Source organism: Linepithema humile, chromosome 7 (assembly GCF_040581485.1).
Source record: "Linepithema humile isolate Giens D197 chromosome 7, Lhum_UNIL_v1.0, whole genome shotgun sequence".
Lineage (NCBI taxonomy): Eukaryota > Metazoa > Arthropoda > Insecta > Hymenoptera > Formicidae > Linepithema > Linepithema humile.
The window spans coordinates 12,454,986-12,469,797 of record NC_090134.1 but is presented as its reverse complement, the minus strand read 5'-3'; the positions used below and the strand labels follow the sequence as shown (position 1 = coordinate 12,469,797).

General features: G+C 41.0%; 1 protein-coding gene across 1 annotated transcript; it reads right to left on the bottom strand.

Moving 5' to 3' along the window:
- Positions 1-12,174: 12,174 nt before the first annotated feature.
- On the bottom strand, positions 12,175-14,504 carry LOC137001092 (uncharacterized). Its single transcript, XM_067359157.1, has 4 exons — positions 14,047-14,504; positions 13,270-13,985; positions 12,566-12,743; positions 12,175-12,496 (listed from the first exon to the last, which is right to left on the bottom strand). The coding sequence occupies exons 1-4, from the start codon at positions 14,502-14,504 to the stop codon at positions 12,175-12,177; spliced, it is 1,674 nt and encodes a 557-aa protein (XP_067215258.1).
- Positions 14,505-14,812: the final 308 nt, after the last annotated feature.

Genomic DNA, 14,812 nt, shown 5'->3' with positions numbered 1-14,812 from the left:
TTTATAATTATATTTGATTCTATTGAAAATCATAAAATGTATGAACTTTATTTTGTCAATTCAATTATGTATTCTTAAGAAAAATTCCAAATAAACAATTTTGTATTCCATTTCTCGTGTATGTTTCCTTCCTCTTTTCGTATGTTCCTGTACTCGCCATCCCCAATCCATACAGCGCTCTCAATCGGCGAAAACGGGTGGCTGACTCCGTTCACGCGATATCGCTGCCACCTTAACCAGCATGCCAAATATCAGACTAAAAGGCGTCCGATCATTCGTCGTTGCGTCCTTTTGTTCGCTATACCGGCGCACGCTTTATACCGTTTGCACAGGAGCCCCCTTAGTCGTCACTCTATCTCGTCGAATATCGGTCTAGCAGATTAGAATCCACCGTTTGACTCCGTGATGTCGTTCTTTTGTTCTCCCATACTTGCCCGCTCACAGGTCTCTTGGCCGTAGTTCTATCATCCCCCGCCCGATACCTTGGCGATGTTTGTTTATATTTCCCATACCTGCCAGAGAGTCCAGGGTACCTCATATAGACGCGGCCTCACCATAAATACGACCCTTCGCGAGGCGACTGTGTGACGTCATTTGTTTTGATGCCCCATACCTGCCAGAGAGTCCGGGGTACCTCATATAGACGCAACCCCACCATAAATACGACCCCTTCGCGAGGCGACTACGTGACGTCGCTTGTTTTGATGCCCCATACCTGCCAGGCCCCATAGCTATAAATACGACCCTACGACTTACTTCATTAGATCTATAGGTAGACATGCGGACTAGGACCAAGACTAGAAACCCAGCGATCCAGGTTCGAACCCGGTTTGGATTTTCTCAATTCGGAAAAAAAAAAAAATTTGCGTCATCCCGCGACTGCCATAAATACGACCCTATGACTTACTTCATTAGATCTATAGGTAGCCCAGCAGACTAGGACCAGGACTAGAAATCCAGCGATCCAGGTTCGAACCCCGTTTGGATTTTCTCAATTCGGAAAAATAAAAATTTCCGCCATCTTGTCAACATCCGCCATCTTGTTTGCCCGCCATCTTTTCCATCCGGATTCCACAATGCGTATTTCAACGTCTTGCTCTTCTCCGTCGTCAGCGATACATAGTTTTTGATCGTGCTCGTTATTCCAACGTTTCTGTTACGATCGATTTCAACTCCGTCGAGCTCGTATCGCATTTCATCAAACATGAACGCGACACAATTATTTCCCATTATACACACGTTATCTCTATTCTCATCGGCAGGAGTAACGAGTTTTCCTTCAATGTAGAGAAAACTCTCACACAGCAACGTGTATAAATCCTGTTGTTGTATAGGTATTCGTATCTCGTCGCTGTGTCCCAACGTTGTGTTAGCGTACGGATTGTACGTGTGCATCTCATATTTTACGATACGCTCGTCGAAGACGAGCTCGTCAGCGATGTCGAGTATATCCATCTTTTTAAACGTTTCTCACAACAAATCCCAATGATTGTAAAAAGTTTACGTTCGTCGTACTGAGCCTCTTGATTGGCGATTTTTTCTCAATTTTCGTTGTTTTCTCAATCACTCGCTGCTTGTTCAACACGAGCATTTCCTCGCACCACGTCGTCGCAAGTGCAGTCTGATGGTAATTTCCTCTCCGCAAAAGTCAATCAATCGTCCTTCTTGATCCACCACGCGCAAGGTGATATCAGTAACGCTCCTTGCGATGACCGGAAGGTAAATGATTTGCGCCGGTGTTTCCGAGACTTTATATCCCGGATGCACGTTCGGTGAAAATTCGTGTTTCATGTGCACCGACTTGTCGTTGGCGTACGCACCCGCGGTAATGCTGCATTCTACTCTTATAATGTTTACGTTGACAATGTTTACCGAGGAGTCTGATTTGTGCCACTTTCTCGGTTCCAGTATACGACCCGTCGAAAATCCAAACAATAGTCCGATGGTATTCGATTTGGCGAAATTTATACGGAAAGCGCACATGATTTCACTCTTCATGGTATTAACGTTGGGATGAATTGACAATGGATAATCTTGCTCTTCACTTTTTCCTCGTTTTTGTATCGCGCGTTTCAGATAAGAAGCAATGGCGTCCAATTTGTACGATCCTTCGGGAATTGTAATTTCTTCGTCATTGTCATCGAAATAAAATTTATTGTTCGCTACTGTCACTTTTGGAATCGTGTTGTAGGTCTCCATCGTGGTTAGGCCGAGCTCGTAGTCCCCATCGCTCAAGTCTATCGGTGGAAAATAATCCACCGTGAGAACGCTGCTTTTACCGCTTAAGCCTCATCTACAATCAGTCGGAAGACGGTGTCGTATGTCGTACGCATGCGTATTTAAGTGTCGGTTGTCGTAAAGTTCTTGTCGAAAGCCGGACGTCGTTGTCGCTCGGAAGATGGTCAAGTCTCATCTTTTCGACAACGACACGACAATATCAACAACAATGGCGGGAGAAATAACGGTGGATGAAATTATTATAAATATCGTTCAGGACAATAAGTGCATTTATGATAAAACGGATGTTAATTATAAAAATTCTAATAAAAAAAAGGATATATGGAAACTTATTTCTTTTCAATTAAAAAATGTCTATGATGTGGATATGTCAGGTAAATATATAATATATACATATAATCAATATAAATTAATTTATTATATAAATCTATTAAATATATTTTTCTGTAATATAATAATATCATTTACGTGTCTATTTATATAAGCTGAAAGTGTTGAGAAACGATGGTCAACACTTCGAGACATGTTTAGCCGCAAAGAAAGAAGAAAAAAATTGGCACCATCAGGATCAAGTAGTAATGAAAGTAAAGAGTGGTACCTGTACCGGCCATTACTCTTCTTATCATCGCATATTGCTCACAGAAAGTAAGTAATTAAAATATTTCTTTTTGTATTACACTTATAATATAAATGATTTCATATTATTCTTAGGACAAAAAAATCTTTCATAAAAAAACCGAAAGAAACATCAAGCTCTCAGCTGACATATTTACAAGAATCCTGTTCTCAGCAAGTTGAACAATTAAAAGAGTGTGCTATCCTGGAAGAAACATCGCAGGAACTGTTTTCTTCACAAATTGATAACACTTATGGTAAATCAGCAATCATTGTTAAAGTAATTTGTAAATCAAATTTATAAAATTGGTATTTAAAAGCTTAGTGTAGAAAGTATGATTTTATGTATGATTGTTTTTATGATAAAATGTAATTTTTTATCATTGTTTACAATTTAAAACGTATTATTGATTATTATATGTTAATAACTTTAAAGGATATTGTCGACTAAATCAAATTCAGTCATTATTCAGTCATTATTCATTGTTCATTGCTTAGTTGATAATGTCTTTTGAAGATATAATGATCAATAATACATATATTTTAATAACAATCATACATAAGACATTCTACATTAAGCTTTTAGATACAAATAGATTATATTATTAAATAGATTAATAAATTAAATAATAATTGCAATGGATGAGACAAAAAACTAAAAAATTGTAATATTTAAGATTAAGATATACAGGAATAACATTTAAGATTAAAATATAGAGGAACAATTATGAGACACTTAAAATAATTTTTTAAATTAGTTATTCGTACAACAAAAAAATATTATCTAAATTTTTTAAACATTTCAGACTGTACTGTTCAACCTCGTCCTGAGTCTGTGGCCAGTCTGACTCCAGTATACAGTTACAGTAGTTCCAGCTCACTTCCTTCAACTCCTAAAAATTGTAGAGCATTGACGACTTCATGTACTTCAATACAAAAAAAAGTTGTGCCTCCATTAGATGATTTCGCGAAGCGGAAAAAAATGAAAAATGCCCATTTAGATGAGCAACTTGCTGAAGCAGGTGTTGCAATATCTGATGCAATGAATACCGTATCAACATTGATTACTAATGTAACAAATAAAAAAAAAGATGGATATATGCTTGCAATAGAAGAAAGTTTAAAACATGTTCCCGGAAAAAATAAAACTCAATGTATCATCGAGGTTTTACAAGTCATTAAAAAATATGAAGTAAGAGATGAAATAAGAGATTAATATAAAATTATAAGATTATTATTAAAGCGTATATTAATATATTATTAAAATGTATTTAAAAAGTATATTATTATATGTATAAAATGTATAAAATTAGTCAATAAGTTTTTTTCACAAAATTAGAGAGTTTAGTTCTTTATAAGTTTTATAAAATTAGAGAATAAGTTTTTCACCAAATAAGTTAGATTGTTAAGAAAATAATCCAAAAAGTATAAAATTGTCAAAAAAATAAATAAAAGAGTACAAAATTAATAAAGTAATATTGATTATAATTTTATTTATTTTTTTCTCATACAATAATTTATTAACACAATTTTTTTAAAGATATTATGTACCATTTTTAAATGCATAGTCATAATTACGTTTGATGTTATTTGCACTGTGTTTTAAGAGTTATCAAAAGTAGTTCTCAAGCAAAGATGCAATGAGAGTTAAAATTGTTAATTTGTTTATATCATTTCCCACTGCCATGGGATGCTACCTTCAGAAACAAAGTATTGGGCTAAAGTGTCACGCTGTCTCATTGCTGTAATTGAACCAATATTTGCACCAATTCGTCCCATTCGATTAAGTGCAGAGTGCTGTGATATCAAACTTCGCCAACCGCCTTCGATAAGTTCGCCATTGGGACCTTCCCGATCTACAAAATCTTCTTGTATGTAACAGTTATTTGAAGATTTTGTGCTTATAATAAAATTATGAAGACAACATGTCGCTTGTACAATTGCTTCCGCATTTTCTAGTTTTAAAGAAATTGATCCTTGGAAAATTCGCCATCTTGCAACAAGAATGCCAAAGGCATTTTCAATTATTCGTCGTGCTCTTGATAATCGATAATTAAATATGCGCTGTTCATTATCAACTAAATTTCTTCTGGCGTATGGTCGCATTAAGTATGTTTTTAAGGGAAACCCTTCATTACCAACAAGAGCAAAGGGTACAGCAACGTTAGTGTGTGGCAAATAAACTTCTCGTGGTAAAGCCACAGTATTATTCTCCAATGCGATACTCATTTCAGTTTTAGACCAGATACCAGCATCGTTCAGTGAACCTAAAAGACAAGTGCATATGTAATTAATAAATGTAATATATAATTAATATAATATATAATTAAATTAAATATAAAATTTTAATTAATTTTAAATAGTTTAATTAATTTACCGTAATCGCCAATATCCACCCATGTGAAACGATAGTGACTATCACAAATAGCCATTAATACTAAACTAAAGCTGCCTTTATAATTATAAAAAGTACTGCCTGACCTCGGAGGAGCTTTAATTTTTATGTGCTTGCCGTCAATAGCACCTATGCAATTTGGAAAATTCCAAAGAGAATTAAAATCATTTGCTATTTTTATCCACTCATTTTCTTCATTTGAGTATCTCAGATACAGTGGTTGTAAAATGTCCCATATTGCTTTACATACTTCAGGAATGATACTGTAAGTAGTTGATCTTTCTACACGAAAATGCCATGCTGTGGTTACAGCACTATCTCCGTGCGCAAGATAACTAAAAGTAAAAAATAATTATTAAATTAAATGTTCTTTATTTACCAAAAAAGGAAATTGTAAATTTTAATAAATATTATAAATTCTAATTAACCTCAATATAAGAGCAAGACGAAGTTCTGTCGCCAAAGGAGTTCTATGACTTCTTTTTTAAGTTTTGGTTCCAATAAACTATGCAACATGTCAAATTGTTCAACAGACATCCTTGTAAATTTGAAAAATTCTTTATGATCACTTGTTTTGAAGTATTGCAATAATTTCTGGTGAGCTCCAAAATTCTGTCTTATTTGCATGGAAAGATGAGGTTTTACCCACCATCTTCGAGAGATTTTACGTTTCTCCTTTAAAATTCTTCGTATTTTTTGAATTTGTGTGTAACTGATAAATAAATTATGATAAATTGCGACCAATTCTGTAATATCCATTTTATCCACAACTTATATTTACAACTTTAACCTCTAAATCTTCTAAGATTGATTTCTCATCGTAACGACACACAACTTGATTGTAGATTAGTACGTTGAGCAAACAGTTGCGACATACGACTAGCGACATCCGACAAGCGTCTTCCGACTTGATTGTAGATGAGGCTTTAGAGTGAGCGTCAGCGACATTGCCGAGATTCTATCGATGACTGATGTCGATCGATGGCGGATCGATTCTTAAATGTCGGAGGAACAGGAGGCACAAATGTCCGCAGATCGTTTGATCGTACGTCTGGTAGGCTATGCGATTGTACGTTATCGTTGTATCGGTGCCTCCGAGGTAGCGTGTAATCTCCTTCGGCGGTTGCAAATTGCCAAAGCTGTGAAAGTATACGGCGCGATCGCCTCTCTTGGCGTACGCCACCCAATGCGTGCCCGACCCGTCGACATCGTCCAAATTCACGATACCGCTCTCATTTTTATGTATCTTGTCGGGTAAAGCGTTACGCATGTAGACACCTCGGAAATAAGGTATTCGCATACGCCTCGCTAATGCAAACAATTGTAGATTAGTGGGTGCACCCGCGGGCATCTCTATCATTTTTTCGACGTTTTTTTTTTCTTCAATCCTTTGCCCCGCTTGTACGAAGCGAGATAAATCCCCCGTCCTTCCATAGCTTTATTGTGACGTTTCATCTCTTCGAGTTGTCGTCGCGCAGCCTTAGAGTCATTCACCACCTTTGCAACACCCGCCGCTCCACCGGCAAGCGAACCGATGACTCCCAAGAGCGGTAAGAACGGTAACATACCACCGCGTTTCGCCGCCGGAAGCGTTCTCCTCTTGGTCTTCTTCTTTCTCTTTGTCATACCCATCCCCAATTTCGTCTTTGCTTTCATAGCAGCCCATACGGCGGTAGCAGCGGCCCTCTCACCGAGAGTCGCGTTCGCAGCGGTGATCCGTTCCCGCGCTTTATCGGCGAGAACGCGATCGGCAGCGTGGCGGTCCGCTGATTCGCTGTTTTGCGAGTACGCGATGTCGTGATCGCGGCACGCCGCGTCTAACGGATTGATACCTCGATCCCCTTGCGCGAGTCGTTTCCACAGACGAGTCCCCGGCCCGCAAAATTGGTAGCCGGGTATATGCAGCTCCAACGGTAGTCGATTTATCACACTTTTTAGTAAACCGGCACCCTTGTATCGTTTCATAGAGCGTGAATTCTAACGTATCGCGTGTAAATCATATTTCCAACTGAGGTGTGTTTCGATAGTGCTCACCTATGAATAGGAGGCGCGTATCGATCATTAACTAGTAGAATATCAAAGTTTGTCAGACGACGACGTACAATGAATAACCGGGATAATAAGAAGGAACGGAAGGAGGTGAATGTCGCAAACGTGTATTGATAATCGTGTGTTTGAAACAATATTTTTTTTTCAGGATAATGTTCGAATCATGTATGGAAATAGAGATATTTTAGATCTAGAAACAAATATCCGAGCACCGCTCTTTCCAACTTCCGATGCTGCGCACTCGTCGCGTAATAACAAGGATGAGAAAGAGTCTGGTAAAAAATGAAATTTGTACAACAACCGTACACGATCCGTGTGAAAAACATAGATGATAAGACGCAAGGGGTTTGTGAGAAGGCGTGCAGACATGGTAAAATGTTGCCAAACACGATACGCGGTATCATTTACGGTCCCTCGAATTGCGGTAAAACCAATGTAATGATTAGTCTGCTGGAAAGTCCGAACGGTGTACGTTTCGAAAACGTGTACGTGTACTCGAAATCATTGAATCAACCAAAGTATCGATATCTCGAAAGATTGCTCGGATCGATCGATGAAATCAGCTACTTTACATTCTCAGACAACAATACAATTGTACCGCACAGCGAGGCATTACCGAATTCCGTATTCGTCTTTGACGATATAGCGTGCGACAAGCAGAATGTGATATGCGAGTACTTTGCTATGGGTCGACATTCGAAAGTCGATTGTTTCTATCTGTGCCAAACATATGCAAAAATACCGAAACATCTCGTGCGCGACAACGTGAATTTACTCGTAATATTCAAGCAGGATGGAACAAACCTTAAGCATGTCTACAACGATCATGTGAATACGAACATGACGTATGAAGATTTCAGTACATTGTGTCACGCATGTTGGCAGCACAAGTACGGTTTTTTAGTGATAGACAAGGATAGTACGATTAACGATGGACGATACAGACGTGGTTTTAACGAGTTTGCGGTACCGCAGAATGGTTAGTTGTTCTCGAGACGTTGACGATGACGTTCGACACAAAAGATATCGACGAGAGGGAGAAGATCGCGAAGGAAATCGTTCGTACGAGCGAGTCGATTCGCAAGAAGCATTGGACGTTGAAGACGGGTAGAGTGGAGCAAGAGGCGCAATTGGAGAAACGGTTGAAACCGATCGTAGAGCCGTTGAAACAAATCGTTCAGAATACCGGAAACGATGATCCTATCGAAGAGCCATCTACACCGGAGTTGAAGAAGAAGAATCGAAAGCGATGGAGCACAGTGCTGCACAGCACCATACCAATGGGTAAACGAATAAAGCCGGATACCTCGCTCCAACCGCAAAAATTAGCGTTTGAAAGCCCGATGAGGTCGAATGAAACCGACAGCGCGGATCCGTCTCTCGTGACATCCTTACGAGAGACGATGCAAACGTTCGAAAACCAGGAAGCTCTGTATGGTCAAATGGGTCCGCTAGGCCAAGAGTACATCGGGGAGCTCTTGAGCGGTGACAAGAAGAGAGGGATCGACAACGTGTACGGCGTATACTTCAACGATGCGGAAACGTTTCTCGGAGACAAGGCCTTCGACATTGATAGAGACGACAATTTGATTGTGGACGGTGTGAAATACGCGGGCACGCCCGGCCTGTTTGAATTAATATTTAAAAGACTTCCCGACGATACACTGTGTACGGAGGATGACAAACAAAAGTACAAGAGCATACTACTCGCTACTAACGCTCACAGACGCGGTCATAACGCGCATTTACCTATTTTGGGAAACAAAGGATACAAATACAAACATATCATCACACCTCTGATATCTAAGAAAGGTGGAGGTGTTGCACATTTCGACAAGAGAGGTGCGGGTCGCACGTTACCCAAGTGTAACATACCACAGACCATGACTGTGACCGACAACGCGGTCGATTACGTGCACTGGGATGATCCGAACGAATTGGTGGATCGTCTTCGATTGCTGGACGCCTTCCGTCAGGCGGGAAACAACGCGCACGACAACGAGTTTCTCTCGATTATCGAGGAACTGCGCGAAGCTGGTCTGATTATAAATTGATCGTCGTTGTCACCGCTGTAACCAGTATCGCTCGTGCGATGCTACAGGAATGTCTATCAACAAATTTGGACTACAGCTAGAAGGAAGCGACAGGGTGACGAGACGTGGATCGTGGAGCGGCGGAGTCTCGAAGAATTACGTGCGCGAGAATTGTCTCTGCAAGGATGGTGAGGTTTCAACGCCAAGTCATGCGTAATCAGACATCTCGCCGACCCTGAAGCGGACACCGACGCCGTCAACAAGCTGCATCTGGATCATCACTTCCAGCTTATGAGCGATCGTGCGAATCGAGATCGTATGCTCCATGAAAATTTTAAGCGAGAAGTACTTTCGCGACTCAAAGATTCGGAGAATACCGAGCGGACCTGGAAGAGGTACCACGACGATTACATCGAGACCAGATACGTGACGTTGGAACGACAGATTCATGATCTGAGAGATCTCCTCGACGAGAGTGTAGCGCGACTCGATGGAAAACTCGTCGATTACGAGCGAGAGACGAAGAGTCTTGTCGAGCGAGAGATTCTCAATCTTCGTAAGGCTATGAGAAAAAATTTCATCAAATACTACGATAAGGCAATGAAGAAGCAAAACGAATCGCAATAAGCAAGAAGGAAGCGGTGAGCCTGGAGAGAAGATTGCTCGTGGACGAGCTCCACGCACCGGCGAGAAGAAACTTTACGCGTAGGCCAGTCGTCGTGAAAAGATACGATGATTTGTGGCAGGCTGACATTGTCGAGATGAGGTCATACTCGCGATCCAACGGCGGCTATAACTACATTCTAACCTTTATCGATGTGTTGAGCAAGTACGCGTGGGCCATGCCCTTAAAGATCAAAGGTGGAATTGAAACGTCCAAAGCATTTTCCGCGATATTTAGGGAGAGAATTCCGAAAAATTTGCAGACCGACCATGGAAAAGAATTTTACAACAGAGATTTCCAAAATCTTGTCAAGAAACACGGCATCAATCATTGTTCGACATACTCGGTCATAAAGGCTTCGGTGGTGGAACGATTCAATCGCACGTTAAAGAACGAAATGTGGAAGTTTTTTACGCTCACGGGATCGCGTACAAGTGGATCGACGATTTACCGCGATTGGTCTCGGAATACAACGGTCGTAAACATCGTACAATCGGTATGCGCCCGATCAATATCACTCCCGAGATCGCAAAGGGACTCTTGAGCACCGTGTACAGTAATATAAAAATTGCCGCGCCGGCGAAATTCAGGATGGGTAATCCGGTGCGCCTGAGCAAATTCAAAACTGTATTCGAGAAAGGATACACGCCGAATTGGTCGACGGAGGTGTTTAAGATCGCCACGGTGCAACGTACCAATCCTGTGACGTATCTGATTAAAGATTATCGCGGAGATCCGGTCACGGGAGGCTTTTACGAGTACGAATTGCTCAAGACCGCTCAACCCGACGTTTATCTCGTGGAGAAGGTGTTGCGCCGAAGGACGATAAGGTGTTTGTAAAGTGGTTGGGATTCGACAATTCGCGTAATTCTTGGATAAATAAAGACGATGTATTGTAATAAACTATGTATATTTCACATTGCATTATAATAAACTATTATACATTTATATACAATGATGTTCTTTATTACTACAACATGTTACAATACATACATTTAAAACTAATAATGACAATAATACATAAAATATTAAACTATATAAATTACTAAGTATTATTTACAATTGTATCTTGTAATGTCCCCATGGTAGAGTGTCGGTGGAATCGGATACGACGTGCCGCTTATCATCGTACGGACTGAGCGCGAGCTTCGACTCCGACACGGTGTACACCTCGTGCATCTTTGAGCGGATGCACGATTGACGCCGCGTTAGCTCGATTTTGTCGTTGATACACCGAGTGTAATCGTCGAACGTTATCGTTCTAGCGACTACATTTTTCTTTACACCTTTAACCTTTTTGGTATCTTTTTGTCCGGTGACTCTCAACGCGTACATTTTCGCCCTCAGTCCGACAAATTCCGTTATGATCGCGCCGTTGTTCTCATCCTTCATCAGATCCGGTATCTTCTTGTTCGCACGCGGTATACCGTAAACGTTGTCCTCGGAATAATCGCTCGTGTCGAATTTGGATATATCGCGTTTCATATCGTGATATACGTTCTCGCATTGTAGAAAGTATATTAGACTGTCGGTATCGGTATACATAATTTTGCAATTGTCGCAGTAAAGAGACGCCATGTACTCGTAGTGAAACTCGTACAAGCAGGTCTTGGATATGTCGAGGATACACATACCCACGTAGATTGGCTTGTCAAATTTCACTTCGAGTTTTCGCAACTCTACGGCGACTAGATTCTCCGAGAACACGCTTCGACTGTGAAAGTTTGGTTTGGCGATCATAGCCTCCGCTCCGTACCGACCCTCCCACTGTGTAACGAGTCGTACATCCGTATGATTTCGCACATTTTCCATAGTTTTGCCGAAAACCGTGTTGTTCATCAATTTGTATAAATTTTTCTCGAATTCATTTGACGCCTGTGTCCGAAATTGTGTATTTAGTTCGATGTATCCTCGAAGCCATGGAGATTGCGCGAATTGCAGTACGCGGTGAATCTTTGTAACCTGCAACCCGTGTCGAATACATTGTTGCAGGTTACGGTAGTGAATGACGTATCGCTGCTTATCGCACAGCGTAGCGAGTAACTTAACCTCCCGCTTGCCGGGCGGCTTATCGCGCGTCGGGCAGAACGGTAAGTCAGTGTACGCGTCGTGAAGATTCATCGGATACGCAAGATCGACTTCCAACACATAACCGGTAGCCGAATCGGATGCAACGAACATTACGTCAAAGTTTTCGACATTTTCAACCCATCAAAATTCGGCGTAGGGCAGCGGTTGACACATTGCCCACCCATACAAGTTATTAACATCAAAGTACATAAGATACGATGATGGTTTCGATGGATCGTAGGATGGCATGTATTTGTTGTTGGCGACGGCGATCGGTTGGAGCATTGGCTGAGACCACCGCGTATACCGCGCTCGACAAACAGCTCCATATCGATGTCCGTGAGCAACTCAAATTTTACGCGCGTGTACTTCATCATAGCGTCCCACGTGTATCCCGGTAAAGTGTAATAATGAGCGGGATCTAAACCGTAACTTTTAATACACATGATTCGAAAATTTTCAAAAATATTCGCCAACAAAAAAACGTCTGTTTTCAAATACAAATCGCTGTATTGACCTAGATCTTCGATTGAAAAGGTTTGCCAGACGTTTGTCGCGTGCGCGTAATCGCTCTCGGATACTGTTTCTCCGGTGAGCGAGCTGTAAAACGATTCGCGCGATGGTAGGCTTGTGTTCCGGAGCTTGTCGACGCTGTCGATGTACTCGTAGGGAAACACGCCTTTCCGAGTAAGCAAATTGAAATGTTCCGCGGATAAATGATTGAATTCCGATTGTGTAATCTTTAATTTATCTATAGTTAAATATTGTTGTGCCCGTACTATTTCGCCGCTGATGCTGTGTGTGTGTTACAGCTGACGGACCGATCGATAATATCGATCGGTCATTAGAGAGTTGAAGCCATATGGCATTTATTAATAATCTTTCTTATATTCGTTGTCAAGACAACGAATATTGATTAACAGTTTAAAGGGTCTCTATGACAGTTATAAACAAACTGTCATATGTCAGATCTTTGATAGCTGTCTGCTCGGGCGGACGTTTATGACAGCTCCGATCTTAGTATTGTATTCCCGGTTACTAATTATTGAGTTCTGTGTTATTAATTAAAATGTTCTCTTTTATAAAAAGTGTTCATTTATTTGTGCGAACTGCGCGACGCGTTTCGGAAACGTAACAATATGATGCCAATTTATTGAGACTTGTACTGAGAAATCTGAATGAATCGATAAATCGTAATTTTATACACAATTTTGATTTTTGATCCTCTTTAACGATTTTTGTAAATGAAATGTAACGTTCTTTCGTCAGCGGTAACAATTCGACGCTGCCTTCGAAAGCATTGGCAACGTCTTTGATTATAAAATACGCGTCGTAACCGGATAAATTGTGAAATATCACCGGGATAACGTGGGAGTCTTTGTAATTTAAATTGCACGACGAGTGCGCGGCACCGCGGTAACGCCCGGTAAAATGACAATGATCGCGAACCCGCGTATCGTCCGGTGTAAACGGTTTTTCGCACACGTGGCACGTCGCGGTGCTACGAAATTTTTCCGATTCCTCCGGCGTAAGATCCGCCATGGGGACGATATTGGTGAGGATCATTTTCACACGGCGCGCCAAATCGTATAGTTCATTGACGAGCCACGCCACGCAATCCTCACCGCGATACGACTTATACCCGGATAAAGAATTATCGTACGTGCAACTTACATAATATCCTACGCTAAACACATTGTGATGCTGATAGGCGTATGTGGTACCGTCTTGTCCCTCCTTCTTGAGCGTACATTCGAGATCGGCGTACACAACAAACGGGAGCCGCTTCTTCCGACTATAGTGGTGAAACTTTAGCCACGTTTTGTCTTGGCTGGAGAGAACGACGGCGCAATCGTTCATCTTGCCGCAGTCGACGCTGTGCGCCGATAATTTCTCAATTACCCGAAAATAGTGTAAACATCTGTAATAATTTATATGATTAATAAAGTTTTAATTTATTTTATACGTGTCTTTTTACTTACCGATCGCAAATGTATTTTTTACATTTTTCTTTGCTCAGTTGCGAGCTCACCAACCGCGACATATTCTTTATGCACACAAAATGTGCATCGTTGTTTCCGTGCACGTACAACAAATTGACGTGCTTCTCCATCTTGTTGCTGGTGAGACGCAGAGGAAAGATTTTTTCTTTCATAGTGAAAACGTTGACGGAGATGGTGTTCAGTTTTTCAAACTTTGAAATTTGCGGCAGCGTCATGGGGATTTCTATGCCGCACAGGTTGAGTACCGTCGAGTAATGTGGATACTGCGATACTCTGTCTGAATTTTTTTCCACAGGATACAAGGCTGCTACCACCGCCCACGCAAAGCACGCATTATTGTTTGATTTCACATTGACCACCGCTTTTTTGTTCACAATATCCAACGGTAACTCGATGTGGCATCCTGCGCGCAGAGGATTGAACTTGTTGACGTTCATTGTTAGGTTAGGTTCAGGATACGTGACAACGCCCATCCGCTGTCGCGTTCCTGAAACTCCTCCAGAGATGCCTGAATGATGTCTATCACTTGTCTCGTGTACCACTCTTGTAAATCATATGTTGGATATCTCTTGATTCTTCGTGGCGATGGTCTTCACGGCAGTCTTGTCACCCGCGATAAATTCTCCGTTGAACGCAGCATTGATTTTAACGTTCCCATGCTCCGCCATGACGCTCTGGATCCGCTCAATAACCGTATTTTTTATATTTTCCAAAAATTTACGAGGATCGATATATTCGTGATTGA

Excerpts from the sequence above, each read along its gene's own strand:
- LOC137001092 (XM_067359157.1), bottom strand. The coding sequence starts at position 14,504 with ATGAACGTCAACAAGTTCAATCCTCTGCGCGCAGGATGCCACATCGAG. Across the intron at positions 13,986-14,046 it reads AAAAAATACATTTGCGATCG|ATGTTTACACTATTTTCGGG; the intron begins GTAAGTAAAAAG and ends AAATTATTACAG. Across the intron at positions 12,744-13,269 it reads GGATCAAAAATCAAAATTGT|GCGTGTTTCCCTACGAGTAC; the intron begins GTATAAAATTAC and ends TTACTCGGAAAG.